The sequence below is a fragment of the Lonchura striata genome, chromosome 7, assembly GCF_050655825.1.
Source record: "Lonchura striata isolate lonStrDom1 chromosome 7, ASM5065582v1, whole genome shotgun sequence".
In the NCBI taxonomy this organism is placed as follows: Eukaryota; Metazoa; Chordata; class Aves; order Passeriformes; family Estrildidae; genus Lonchura; species Lonchura striata.
Genome location: NC_140709.1, coordinates 20,700,381 through 20,715,169, shown reverse-complemented (window position 1 = coordinate 20,715,169; position 14,789 = coordinate 20,700,381). Strand labels below are relative to the sequence as shown.

The 14,789-nt window shown below is 41.0% G+C and overlaps 2 protein-coding genes across 15 annotated transcripts in view; one reads left to right on the top strand and one right to left on the bottom strand.

Annotated features, from left to right (window-relative positions):
* Positions 1–3,806: 3,806 nt before the first annotated feature.
* Positions 3,807–10,042, bottom strand: LOC146766902 (uncharacterized). The gene is made up of 3 exons (XM_085584011.1): positions 9,957–10,042; positions 8,643–9,857; positions 3,807–6,800 (listed from the first exon to the last, which is right to left on the bottom strand). Exons 1-2 carry the CDS (start codon positions 10,040–10,042, stop codon positions 8,723–8,725), a joined length of 1,221 nt encoding a protein of 406 aa, XP_085440137.1. The 3' UTR covers positions 3,807–6,800; positions 8,643–8,722.
* Positions 8,839–14,789, top strand: part of LOC110482898 (neurabin-1) — a 37,085-nt gene continuing 31,134 nt past the window's right edge. For 4 of the 14 annotated variants that reach the window (XM_021552469.4, XM_021552464.4, XM_085584418.1 and 1 more), the window contains exons 1-2: positions 9,305–9,422; positions 9,941–11,800. In XM_021552469.4, coding sequence (XP_021408144.3) covers positions 10,190–11,800 — 1,611 coding nt within the window. In that variant the 5' untranslated portion in view covers positions 9,305–9,422; positions 9,941–10,189. Of the gene's footprint in view, positions 8,980–9,150; positions 9,262–9,304; positions 9,423–9,940; positions 11,801–14,789 lie in introns of those variants that run through there. The other 10 variants (XM_085584421.1, XM_021552466.4, XM_085584416.1 and 7 more) reach the window with 4 other exon arrangements.

Sequence of the window (14,789 nt, the reverse complement as noted above, 5' to 3'; positions counted from 1 at the left end):
TGGTTTTTTTTTAGTTAAGAGAATATGGTTTGTATGAGAGATGCCGAACTAAATGCAATTGTATAGCAAAAATACGGAAGTAAATAAAGCTCAGGATTTCTTGGAAATAAGCAGATCACATATTTATCAACAAAGACTGTAAAAGTGTTCACTTCAAAAAACTTCCTAAGAAATTGAACACATGCTGTATCCAGTGCTACTCATTATTTCTCCATGTTTTACTGATTTAAAAATATGCCATACAAAGAACAATGCAAAGAAACGCAAAACAATCAAAAAACCTAAACAAACAAGAAACAAAAGCTACAGCTCTTTTTTCTTTTAAAATTGTCCAAAAATATAAGGGTTTTACTTCAAAAGCTTTTTTTATTTCTCTGTAGAACAAGGTGTTAATCACCTTATTGCACTCAAATTGGGATAAAGAAACCTTCACTCGGGGTATTTCTTCTTCTGCAACATACGCATGTAAACAATTGCTTCTGGTATGGAAGTTCACTGGTGGGTAAGTAAAACAGAAGTTCACTATCAACATTTGGTTTGTTTCAGTTAACATCAAACCAAACAAGCATTCTCTGAATCTGTATGCCCTGAAACACTGGAGCCTTCTTCACAAAACACAACTAAGTCGTGCCTTTCCTTCCTCATGGTCTCATTGAGATTGTGGCCTTATATGCAAGGCCTTAGACAATGTCAAACAGAATATTAAAATCTAATATTTTCTTTTAACTTTTGTCTTCAGATTACAGGCATTTTCCCCACATTTGTTCCAGTACTATAAGGGAAATGATTTCATGCCACGTAGATATGCTGACTTTAGTGTAAATTCAGATATTCATATGCAAATATTTTAAGATTAGCTTGGAATGGCTTCTAAGGACTTCTATAAAAAAACTAGGAGAGAATAATAGTTGTATTATCTGTAACAGTAAATCTGATACTAATAGATCACAGAACCTGTCCTATGACTTGGCCTGACTTACCCTCATTTTTGACCATGTTCTAATAATATTTGAGCTGAAGTGAGTTGCAGACTCACTAACCCAAACAGGTTTAACAGATGATACAATGGTGACCTCACACTGTTGTCTAGATAGGCTAAAAAAATGACGGCAAAACAGAAAGAAGCCTCTAGAGCAAGATAAAATACAGTCTTTGGTGAAGATGAACAGTGGAACTTTGGGGTATATCAGAAATTTATACATTCAATTTAAGTATGTTTTATAGAATAATGGTTTTTATTGAGATGTGATGAGGCATTGATGGCTGCACCTGTTAGATAAAACAGAGGTTTGAACAGATTTTCAGATTTACTACCTACAAAAACTCTGGATCTCCTCTACAGTCCATAAGTCCAACAAAGACAAGCCAGATATACCTACTGACTTTAAATCTATTCTAAGTGCTTTCCTTTGCAAGATTATTTTCTAAAACTGGTTTTTCCCTAGGCAGAAAAATAATGGATAGAAATGACTGGCATGAAATACGGTGGTTTTTTTTATTCAAGGATAATTTTTTTCCTTTAAAACTTTTATTTTAACAGTTAATCATCAAAATTTCAAAATTTTCATCTAATTCTAAATTGAAAGTGTTGACCATGAAAGTTTCTCATTTTGTACCTTTAATTCAATTAATTTTGAAGTAAGGACAAAAATATTTTTGATTGTTTCCTGGTGCCTAGCTCAGGGCTTGAGAAACAACCCACAGAGAGGTGCGGTTAGTGGACAGATTACAGGGTGCAGAAAATTTAGAAAAGGCCATGGCTGTGACTGATTACAGGTTTTTCCACATGAGCTTCATAATGACAAATGGATGAATATGTATTTTTGCACTGATTTAAAGGAGCTTCAAGTCACAGTATCTTATTTATAAAGAGAAGATGGCTCAAAGAATTCCTTTCTTTTTTATGTGCATGTATTTAAGTACAAAAAGAACTTTATGAACAAGCACAATAACAACTTGTTATGACTACAAGCTTTTGTTAGCTAGGAATAAGCTAAGGAGAGTGATGAACAAGCTATGTAGCTCTCACCTTGTGACATCTAACAAAATCTTCAAATATAACCACACTGGCACTCAAACAAGTTTAAAGATAACATTTTACTATTGCGCTCCTATCCTGTACTTTTTCTAAATTCCCCTATACCCAGAAAGGGTCAAATTTCACAGTAATAGTGTCTGTGAGTATGGTTCCAGTGTCGGCAGAGCTGTGCTCATTTCCACCGCCTGAAATAAGTGTGAAGGAACCTACACGAAGCATAACCAGCTCAACACTTCTGCCTCGGTTTGTGAAAGTGAACTAAGGCTTTGTGGCACACAGAGAAGCAGTACTGCATAGTGAGGCCAAATATGCAGAGTCTGATTCCAGTAGAGTTAACTGAGTTAACTTGGTCATATTTTGAACCTCTGTGAAGTCTAATGTGAATTGAATGTTAGGTAAATCAACTTATTAGTAGAGCATGGCATATTGCCATTTTTTCAACTCAACTTCTTTTCCACATCACATGCCTTTTCATACATGCCTGAAAGATACTATTTCTGGAATAATTTCCAAGGGTTTTGCTATGTTTATGGAACTGGTTCTAGTATTTTCCCAGAAAATCTGGGTAGTTACACCATGTGTGCAAAACTTTCACAGCAGAGACAAAACTATCAAATCAACAAGAGTGAAATGACACAGAGATTAACGGCTCAGGTTTAAAATTCCTACTTCAGCCTGTACTAGGGAGTCGTTTGGGTTGGAAAACAGATGCTGAAAAATAACAGTATGAGTCAAACAATTAAAGCACAAATAGAAAAGTTATTGATCATTTGTTACTACAGAGTGGAATGTTGCCTAGTCTCCATCTCAGAAGTAATTCTGAGCATAGGAGCTAGGGAGCAAGAAATATTTTCTGGCTATTACTGATGTTAAAAAATAGCCAGCTACTTAAAAATGCTCAGTGGCTTGGAATGTCAGCCCAAGCACTGGGGAATGACTCTGTGGACAGGTTCACAGCCAAAATCATCCAGTGCACATCCATGCTTTCAAAATAGGTCTTTCAAAGGCACATTAGGTCATTGTGTGACCTGCAAATAGGACATGTTAGCACATGCAAGGACTTGGGTTCCTGCTGACAGTCTAAATCTCCATACACCTAAGTCTTGCAAAGTCTCATTAGGACACCAGTCTTTGGAAGGATTACAAATATAGCATAATTTACACTACCAGAACGCATTACCACAGGGCTATGATCTCCACCTAGAGCTATAGGGACAATAAATGTATCTGAGCTAAACTGTGCCTTAAGGCAAATACTCTGTTGATTCTACTGTCCTTCCTGTTATGTCTTGTGATGTTTTTCTGTATTCATCTACTCGTCCCATAAGACATCCATGTGAGCAGCTCTGTGGTTTTATTTTCATGTTTAAATCCAGTTGCTGTAATCAGCTTTTTTGTAACCTAAACTGCAGTTGTTGTGACCATACTAAAGTACAGCTTTCCAGGCTCAGCCTGTAACTCTGCTATTAGAGGTTTAAACATCAATGTAGAGAAAGTCTATAATGAAAGTGAAGTTCTCTTTCGTTTCCTATGATTCAGCATAGCTGTACTTGAGAATTACCCAGTTTTGCTTCCCATGCTGTGACATTTGAGACCGGCCCTCCAAGCATTGGTGGAAGGCTATGGACTTGCCAGCTCAACATTTTAGATGGTATCAGTCACGGTAAACCTGTGCCTTAGTGCTGGCTTGGAGGCAAGTATATATCAAGTGAATATGTGGAGTGGCTTTTAAGAACTCTGTTCATGAACCTCATCAAAAGCACGTTCATTTCAGAGGGAACATGATTGTTTAATTATATCAGTGCACTTCAGATTAATTGACAAAGGCATTCTTCTTGTTTAAAATCTTATTGAAAATATTAACACTAACAGTGTAAGGAGGTACTAAATGCAGACAAAGAATCTTTTGATATCAGTAAGTTGACTTCTGACCACTAGTTGTACTACATTACTACTTAAATGAAGACACAGAAATAAGTGGTTTGTCCCTTAAATGAGTACATCCTCAGTAACTTTTGCTGTAAGAATAACATTAAGAATTATATAGGAATTATCTTTTTAACACTTTGTTTCTAGAAGATGTTTAAAAGTCCCTTATTTTACTATTTATCTCTCAATGGTATTTGCTGCATTAAAAGCCACTGTGAATGGCTTTTCATCCTTCTGTTCCAAAAATCAGAAATACAAAACAAGCTTTGCAGTCAGAAAACCTAGGAACCAAATTCTGAAATAGCTCTGGCTGTGACACCTAGGAAATCAGCCAGTCTGGTTCCAACCCCTGTGAAAAAAGACACTTCAGCCTACTAATGAAAAGAATAAACACTTTGTTTATCTTCCCAGAGAGTACTGATATGCATCTTGAATATGTCTAATTGCATCAATATTCTGTCAAAGTGAATACCTTAGTAATAGCTGCCGAAACAGTGACAAACTACCAGTTGCTAATAAGGTTTTTAAAACCGTTTTAGAAATGACCAGGCAAATGTCTGATAGCAATTTTCAGATTAGATCAGATTTTTGAGCTGGTGGTGGTCAGGTCTTTCTCCAGTGCAGATGCAGTTAAAGCTTTTTATTAATCACGTACTGTTCTTTTAATCATCTTAGAATAGCATGAAGTTTGGTGATTGCTTCTGATAGATTACTTGTTTGCTTGGATTGGAGTAATTCAAATTTCTTTTTCCCACTTGCCCTAGGCCTTACAGATAGGAAATACTTCAGTCATAAGCTTGCTATTTCTTGGTACATCTGAACAATGTATTATTGAATTAAAAACCTAAATTAAAAACAAGGGGGGTGACATTCAGTTTAAATGAAATGCAATATTTTCCATTTAAATGAAAAATAAAATCAGTTTCTGTTAATGCAAAATATTTTCTTTAGTATAAATGTTTCACTTTATATGTATTTTGTCCTGTAATTTTTTTTAAATGAGGAATTTATTTTCAAAATAAAAACTGAATGTTTTGATTTGGAAATATCAAAATAAGCTCTAAATTTGGCTACAAATTATTTTCTCTTTGTGGTGTAATTTATACCCTATATCTAAATTCTATGTTCTATTTTATCTCATTATTTTGTTTTCACTTTATTTGATATGATTATAATTCACACCTATATAAAAATAACTGAATTTTTGAAGCTCAATTTGTTTCATAATTTTTTTTTCTCTTAATGTTTTATTACTTTTTTTCCTGTGTATATTCTAAATCTAGATGGTGTCGAGCAATATTTGGACTGACAGAATCTCAAAATACCGCCTTATTTATTTGAAAGTATTAATAATTGAAGGAAAGAGCTAATCTATGTGTAAGATCATGATTCTCCTTTTTGCTTTTTCTAATATAACTAATACTTCAGTATGAAAGATACACAGAATGCTTCTATTTTGCTTTTAAACTGCATTGGTTTATCTTTAGATGGCAGTCTAAACTCTAGGCTCTGTATACTTCTTTCTTTGCACAGATATAGCTATGATTTAAGAAATACTAGGGAATCTGAATATTAAGAATACTCTCTCATTCTTATTTGGGCTCAGTTTCAAAGTAATGTCATCTCTTATCTGAAAAATACTTTAGGTATGTTATGCATACATAGAGAGGTATAACAAACACTCAGGGTTTTGTATAGAACTGCTTGGTCAGACAGAAACTAGAGTCTCAGACTAAAAATTGTGCTGTGAACTCTAGTATTAAAGTATCCAGTGAACCTCCCAATGTGTGTCTCTGACTTTGACTTCAAGAAAGTTGCAACTTCAAAATCAGGCTTTTCTTGCGACTAATATATTCATCAGGTTTCAGTCTTGTGTGGCTTATACAGGATTATCTGGAGGCTTATAAGGGGTCATCTCTTGCTGTAGCCTTTCCTTTGATTGATCTTGCAAGGTCTTTCTTTCTCCTCTCTCCCCCGGCTCCCTATGTTTAAGAAACTGGTAGGAACATAACTATTGTTGAAAACTCTCAGCCTGTGTCAAATCTGGTTGAACCAGTTGGCCCATTTTCACAAGTCCTTGCAGAGTAGGAAACACTCAGATGCAAACAGAGACTGTACAATAGTATGTTTCTTGCACTGGAAATCAGTTAAATCAACAATAACCACAAACTTTATGTCTTAAAGTCCTGTAAATCCTGTAAAAGCTATGCCAACAGTACTGCGGTTATGAAGCTCAAAAGTGCACTCACAGAGTTTTGTTTTCCAACAGTTTTCAGTAGGGTGCTGTTATCGAGACTCTTGCCTCCTTGTCAAGCTGACATCTGTTTTTTGTGCTTGAAAAACCCAGCATGGTCTTGAACCACCATTTCAGACAATTCTACAGCGCTCATTTCTTTCCTCCCTTGTTCTATTTCACTCACGAATTTGACAATGTAGCAAGTGAGTCTGATGGTTTGGACACTTCAGAAATGGGACTTGAAAGGGGAGGAAACTCTCCTTCTATTCAGTCTTCCTGGCAATAAATAACTGTCTTTCTTTTTTTAAACGCAACTTTGAAATTCAACTGCCAATATTTTATTTTGAGGCTCAGGAGATTCTTGAGACTTAAGAAATTCTTCTATGTTTATCTTCAACATTTCTTGGAGCTGTAACATAGGGAGTTTTACTCATTTTGCAAAGACCATTAGTAACATGTGCTGGCAGGCCGGCTGCGCTCAATGCAGGTTTCACTCATGTTCCACCAACCTTCATTCAACATTCGTGGTTCTGTGGCCAGAAGATGTGGTCATGGTATTAATTCAGAGCATTTCTGGGGAACAGCATCTTGGGTGGGCTGTAGGAGGATGTAATAGAACTAATTATTAAATTCACCTTTCTGCAGAGAGGATCTATGAGAGTGTGAACAAGCAGCAAAGAAAATCTGATTTATTAAATTTAATCCAGCTCAGTGCAAACCATTTGCTTACTCACCATTGTTTCATCATCTTTCAAGGAAAGCACCACAGACTGAATGTGTAAGATACTCTTCCCAGGTTTTACTCACTGTGCAGTTATTCACTGCAGTTATTCACTGTGATGAAATCATATACTACGTCACCTCCCCAGACTTATTGCTTAAAATCCAAAGGTCTTCATCTTGAATCCTTCCCATCATTTAATAATTATTTCAGTAAACAAATCTATTATTTCTTTCACATTCACATTGCACTCATCTTGAAAACCCAGAAAACTGACTTAGGTAAATATTGTCCTTAAACAGAAGAGCTAGGCAAAATAACCTGTATGCTTTCCTATTTAGGATGGAAATTGTAAAGAAATAGGAGTTCTTTGATGCAATTAAATCTGTTTTCAGGGTCTCTAATTACAATTCCTGCTTTCTGATTTATGGGAGAATTCAAAACACAAGAGTATCTTCCTGCTCCAACCTCTTTAAGCCAGCACCCAGTACAAAGGCCACAGGCTTTCCTGAGTATGGTTTAGAGCTGCTTTGGGCTTTGTTTTTATGTTGTTCCTGAACTCTTGCAGTTTTTTCTTTGAACAGTCTCCTGTATACTGCCAGGTTTCCTGCTCAGAATGCAGCATGTTCTCTGCCCACAGTGCTTAAAACTGCTGAGCAACCTGGTACATACCTTTGGTTTGTTAAAAAAACATTTGCTTAGTAGCTTCTTGGAGACTATTTATTGGAAGATGGTGGCTAAGCCCTGCAATTTCAACCCAAACTACAAATGCAATATGAAGGACCACCTCCATAGTGTGCGGGAGATCACCTCTACATGTTCTTGATAAGGCCTACATATTCAAAATATGAAACATTTGTTGCTCTTGCGGTGAAACTATCTGTATTAAAATTTTATTCAAAATGTTTGAATTATATTACCAAGTGTATGTAAGACTCTAATGGCATACCTTGGTGAAATTCCATTGCCTCTGCAATGTTTGAAAACACAAAACGTCTGAACAATGTTGCCTGTGTTGTAGAAAGACTGTTATATCAATAATAAGATTTTATTTTATTGTAAAATCATGATTAAGGCTAATTTGAAACTGATTCACAGATTTTAGATCAAGCTGTGAAATATCGTAACATAGATGAGCTTGTGACTCCACGTTAAGCCAGAGTCAATTGGAATGTCTGGGAGAATGCATAAATTTCATCATAGACTTGAGTAATAAACCAGTGAAGCTTTTATTTTTCCCAAGGAGCTAAGTATTTAGACTTCTAAATAACTGTTACACAATTTGCTGCCAGGTGCCAACAAGAGTTGCCAGGTAATTGGTAACTACTAGTACTCTTCTGTGCTCTTCTAATAATTTTGTGGGAGCTTTATGCATATGAAAGGAACTGCAATCGAAATTAAACAGTCGCCCAAATTCTGCCTTTGACTGATCAGTAGGTTAAAGCCAGCGCTTTTATTTGGACTAACAAACGAGACAACTGAATGTATGGAATACTGCTTTCTAAACTGCTGTTATTACTGCCAAGGGCTACCGCTGACGAGCAGGATTTTCCCAGTCCTGGGGAGCGGCAGTGACTTCCCGCCCGGGGAGCGTGCGAGGATCCCAGCGGGCTCAGCCCCGTTCCTGCGCGGACATGTCACGGTGTCCAGGACCGCGCACGGCACCGCGGCTCCCCGCGCCGCCTCGGCTGTGGATCCTCCTGTGCTCTGACACCTACCTGCTCGGGAGAGGCTAGAACCAAACTTGATTTTTGAAAGGAAGTGGGGGGAAAAAGGAATGTTTGATACTGTTGTTACTTCATCTGTCCGAGCCTCGGTCGCGGCAGCTGTCGCCACTTTTCCCTCCCGGGAACCGCGCTGCTTTGCGGTGAACCGGGGCTGGCGCTCCCTGCGCCGCGCTGGCCGCCCGGGCTTTGAAAGTAGCGCGCAGCACCACAGCAGCTCGCGTTTCTCCAGCGTCCCTCGCTACGCCGTGTGCAGCTCCCCCGGCGGAGGCCTCGGCGAGCGCTCCGCGCCCACCGACGTTGCCCCGCGCCGGCTCGCCTCGCCGACATGGTATCACCCGAAACCCGTATCCCGCTATGGCGTGGTATATCCCGGCGCAGGAGGCGCTTCCCTCGGGCCGGTCGCGCCCGCCGCCCCCAGCCCGTCTCTTCCGTGGCGCTGAGAGAGGAGCAGGGGCGCGCCCGCCGCTCCCTCTCTTTGTGTGCGAGCGAGGCAGGGAGCGCGCGCGGGCGGGCCCGAGACACAGCGCGGAGGGCGCGGAGCAGCGTGAGGCCGGGGAGCGGCGCGGGTGGGCAGGCGGCGGTTCCGAGCGCGCCGCGGGGGCGGGAGAAGGTGGAGTGAGGAGCGCGGGGCGGCGGCGGCAGGGCGGGGGGGTGGGAGGGAGGGAGAGAGAGAGGGGAAAGGCGGGCGGCTGTGGCGGCGGATAATGATGGCGTGGTGTGTGCGGCCGCTGGGCGGCTGGGAACGCTGAGGGGAAGGACCCCCGCCCCCAGGTAGGCTGGCTCGGAAAGTTTGGGGCGAGGTACCGGGGCGGCTCCGCTGCGCGCCCCGCAGGCCCCGCGGCGCAGAAGCGCCCCCGCGGGGAAGCCCCAACTTGGGGCCGAACCTTGCGGCTTCCCCCGTTCCGGGCGGCGCGGGGAGCCAGGGCCGCTCCGTCCTGCCCCGCCGCGCTGCGGGCGCGCGGTCCGGCCGGGCCCGGCCTCCCCCGGGCGGCAGGAAGGGCTGGCGCTGCCCTCCCCCCCGCCCGACCCGGCCTGGCCTGGCCCGGCCCGGGACGGCCCTTGGCGGAGGGGCGGCAGCCGGAGGTGGCGGGCCGGCCGCCCGCCGCCGCATCCCCCGCCAGAGCCGTCAGGTCGGTGCTCAAGGAGCAGCTGGGTCCGCGCGTCCCGGCCGACACAATGGGCTTTATCCCGCAGAGAGATCTTGGGCTGCGATTCCCACCCCGAGTTTCGGATTCGTGTCACACGCCGGCGAGGCCCCGCGTTAATGGAAACTCTCTGTGTCTCTGCAGATGGCTTTCCGGATACCGAGATCCGCGCTGGGGATAACTCCCGATGTGGCCATTCACGAGCTTTGATTTCTTTCTCTCCACGTAGAGTCCCCTGCGTTCCATTTCAGTACGAGCAGGGAGGCTGACTAAGTGAAAGGCTGCTTTTGGGATCTTCTGTGGGATCTACACTGCCTAGTGGCTGGAAGCTTTGTGCTAGGGAATCGTTCTTCCCATTCTTCGTAAGGAGTGGAGGGAGCTTTCTCTTCAACAATGATGAAAACCGAAGGCAAGGGAGAAAGGACTTTAAGAAGTGCTTCTCCACACCGAAATGCTTACAAATCTGATTTCCATGCTATCAAATGTTCTTTTGATGGTGTAAACAATCCTGATAACGCTTCCAACAAAACAGGCTTGCATCAGAAGCTGAGCACCTCTTCCAATGGAGGGGGAAGTGACCCACACAGTCGAGGCAGAGCTGCTACTTATGGCAACAGAGTACACAAGATCAAAAATATGTTTCTGCAAATGGGAAGCTCTTCTTCCGCAACCTCTTGTGAAAGCAGTCCACCTGCTGAGACTAAACTGATCAGCCGGGCCACAGCAGCTGAGTATGGATCGTCTCCGGGTAGTCCATCTTTTCTCATTCTCCAAAAAAATAATCTTCTTAATACAACTACCAGCTCCAGTGGCAGTCCTGTGGATTCATTGTCTGTGTCTCCTGCTGCTGATAAAGTCATCCGTAGCAGCGATGAGGCAGACTTGGACAAAGTAGCCCTGGCAGAAAAATTTTCAGAGACCAGGAAGCTCTTCGAGAGAAATATAAAACAGCGGAGCTCGGTGGACAGATATTCCCCTAGCAAATGTGAAAGAAGTGAAGATAAGAGGAGACATGGTTCAGCTTCTGATTGCAGCAATGTGGTGGACCACTTCAGTTTTAATACAGAAGCAAGTCCTCCAGTAGCACCAGGGAAAGTTGAAAATCAAAGTAATGAGGAGTTGAAGCAGCAACATGCTAATAGTGGTTCCAAATGTTCCTTCCTGAATGCAGGGCCCATTTCTAGGAGACTGGAAAGCTTTCTGGGTGACAGTGATACTGAAGAATCCAAAGAAACTTCCAAAAATTATAGTTCTCCAAATCAGGACCCTTTGAGAGGCCAGCACACTTTGAATTCATCTGCTATTGCTGAAAGGTGTCTGGAGAAAGGTGCATTCCCCAAAGTGCCTGAGATCTGCAGAGATGAGCCAAGCAAGGCACTTGGAAAAGACAAAAGAGAGCAACTGGTACTTGAGAGAAGCCAATGGAATATGGACAGTGTGCCTGCTCAGGAGGCTCAGCAGATACCAGATAGTGTTTGCTCCTCGTTTTCTCCCACAGAGGTGACTTGCACAGAGCTGGTTGCACAAGATGAAACCTCAGGGCATGAAAAAAAAGGCTTGGAGAAAGATCACGTTTATCAAGAGAATCAGGAGCTCATATGTGATGTACAGGAAGGGAAGAGAAGCGACTATGGTTTGGAAGTGGTAGAAGAGTTTATGGATGGCAGCAAGACCAGTTGGGAAGAAGAAAGAGATGGGATGTCTGTAAGAGATAGTGGAGTTACACAGGTGCAGGATGTTCTAGAGCAGGAAGAGGATACTGAAGAAGAGGAGCAAGCGTTAGAAAAGCAAAGTGAGGACTTAAGTGATTTTGGAATAGAGAATGCAGCTTTTGATGATGACAGGGACCCAGAGGCAGAAAACCAAGAGCCTGAAGGCAAAGAAATTTTGGAGGGAGAGGAGGATTATATGTATGACAGCGAATACGAGGAGTTTCCTGGACTTTCTGAAGAGGAAGATCCAGCGCCAGACCGAAAAGTCAAGTTCTCAACAGCTCCTATCAAAGTAAGTACATTTGAGTTTTCTTTTTTTTTTTTTTTTTAATTGTTTTGCATTCATGTTTTGCATTCAAAAATACTCAGGAAATAAATTTTGAGGGTTTTTTTGTTTTTCTAAGTTCTAAAAAGCATTTAATAAGTGTGTGTTTATGACTTTTATTCAACACTAATATGAGAGAAGTTGCCACTTCAGAAAATTAATTATTAGCCACAAGTGATTTCTTAATTGCAGCTGCTTCATAAGATAATGTAGTGAAGCACATGAAATTTTACTTACTGTACTTTTTCAGCAGCAGATATATTTTCGGAGCAGATACAAGCACATTGACCTTTAATACTTTTAATTTTTTTTTTAACTGAGGCATTGCATTAGGAATGATTATTTTCAGTTTTCCTTTTGGCACAAAAGTTTTTTAAAAAATCCGGATAAATCAACAAGCCCCCATAGAAAACTTTCATACTTTGAAACTTTCAACTTCAGGCTTGTTTACGGAATTAACTATAAGAAAATACCAAATGACTGGTTCTTGTGTTTTAAGATTCTAGAATTCTCTCCAATAATACCCATATATATGTCATTTGGTTCTAATATTGATAGCTGAACAAGCCTTAGGAGTGTTAACATGATTATTTTGGAGTTACAAAGTTGCAGAAGTGAAAGTTAGAGGACAGACTGGCTAATGAGGAGGAGTGTAACTTCTAACTTTAACAAATTAAAAAGATTTATGTGTCTGATCTTCCCCCACCAAAAATACCCACAAAATAAGTTGCTCCACAATTCAAACTATGTTTACCCATAGTCTCTTGCAGACTTGAATTATTCTAGTCTTTGTTAAACTTTGGAAGGAAAATTGGGAGATATGGACAAGGATGGAATGGGAGATGGTACAGACTTTCCTCAGCATGCTTCTCTTCTACTCTCACATGACTGAAAGAAATAATTTTTAATAAACAGCTTTTACACTTTGTTTGTAGAGAGTCAGGACTCATTTTACTGATCACAGGGATGGAAAAATTCTGTTGACTCTTGAACTTCCCACAGCAGAGAGCTGTTATTTCCCAGTTTGCTAGCACAGACCAGCACTGTACCCCAGAAGATGTTTTGATTGTGGCAAAAAAATTTGGCAAAATGTGATTTTTGTTGCATGTGGGTTTTTTATAGTCTCTCCATAGACAAGCTGACTTTATATGGCTTTCTTCTAGTTGATGTTGCTTTAGTGGTGACCTGGAGCATTGAAGGGGAGAGTGCTGCTATTGAAAACTGCATAATGAGTCTGGTTAGGGCTGGGAGAGAGCCAGAGGGGCATCAGTCCATTTCTACATGCATTTGTGCAGTCAGTATCTGAACAAAGTGCCATGTAGAGTCTACTATAAATGTGTTAAGTGACTTCCTGCTGTAGGCAGGGTTTTACTGATCATTGCTGATACCCTACTGAATCAGTGGCCATTAACAGACTTTTGCCTTCTTTGCTGTGTCTATGCCAGACATAGTTGAACCCTAGTAGAAATCTCAGTACCAACTATGATGGAAGCTCTCATGTAGACAGAAACTCAGGTTTTGGTAACAAGCACTGTTCAATTTTAGCTGCTTCTCTGAAAGCCACAGGAAGCAATCTGTCTCAGATTATCATTTACACTATCTGAGAGATGAATGAAACAACTGTTTCATTAGAAACAACTGTTAGTGGTTTCCTATGAAAAATAACATAGTTCTTGCCATAATTCCCCACTTGGATTGGTAGAACAAACTGTACTTAATAGCAATAGGGTTATTGAGATACGTTTTAAGGCCCTTAAATTGAAGCTAGTCATACTTGCCTTCCTTTATCCCCTTTCAGTGAAACTTGACTGCATCTTTCTTACATTGGGTATAGAGACCACTTTCTGCATGCCATTTTCAATAGGTTTTCCCTCTTTGTTCCTTTTCCCTTAGCAATGATTTCTGTTCCCATGTCTGCCTTTTTGCTTCATGTTTTCTATGCTACTTAGTGGGAGTAAGTCCTGGTTATATGGTTTTGGGGGTTTGTACTCTGTAAAATAAAGAATTTCAGCTTTTTTATGCCTACCCAGAACTTTCTTTAGTTGTGTATTTTAGATATCTCAATAACCTTTTAGAAAATCCCAGTTTTATGTCACAGAAGGAAATCTCTCCATTTTTCTTCATAGATTCTGGTTCATCTTAAATTGGAAGAGAAAAAAATCTCAGTGGTAGCTAAAAGATTATTCCTGGTCCCTACCCACAGCTTGGAGCAGTGCTATAGTGAGAAATGTATCCTAGTAGCTTCTTTTTTTCAGCTTTATTTAGATTAATAAGTTTTACTAAAATGGGAGTGCCATTTTTCAGACATTCATAGCCACTAGAGAAGGTCTGTGATTCTTCTCCTCACAGATGCTCCTGAGAGAGGCCAGGCTGCCCTTGCATTCTTGCTGCCTTCATTCTGCATCTCTAGTGATGACAAAGAAACCATCTGTGTCTTTTGCAGTTGCTGTTTAGCATGTATCTGGTAGAGTTGAAGAACTCAAAATGTTCAGAAAAAAGACATTCTCAGATCTTCAGCATTCTGCAGTGATGGAGCTTTGACCGTTGTATTTGAAATATGCAAAAGGGGGGTTGGATATGTGTGTCAGTAATGGATAGAACTTAAGGCACCTTAAAAATAGCATTTAATCTAATGCAACAAAGAGAACTGGATTAATATTTCTGTTTCAAAGCTTCTAGTCAGTTGTAATATTGGCAGGGTCTTTGAGTAAAAGGAGACTGGGGAGCTCCCAGGGGGTGTATAAGGTAGCTAACACTGTTAGCACTGCATCTGACCTGTGATGGAGGTCCATAATTGTTGACATCTGTAGCAGGGCTTGAGAACATAATTTGATCTGGTAATTTCAGGAAAGATGGAACATAATTGCACAAATACTCTGTTTTTGTGTTGCCCTGTGCCTGTGAAAGCAAGCACAGACTTTAAAAGAAATGTTTAAATTCCATAGAAGCTACTGAT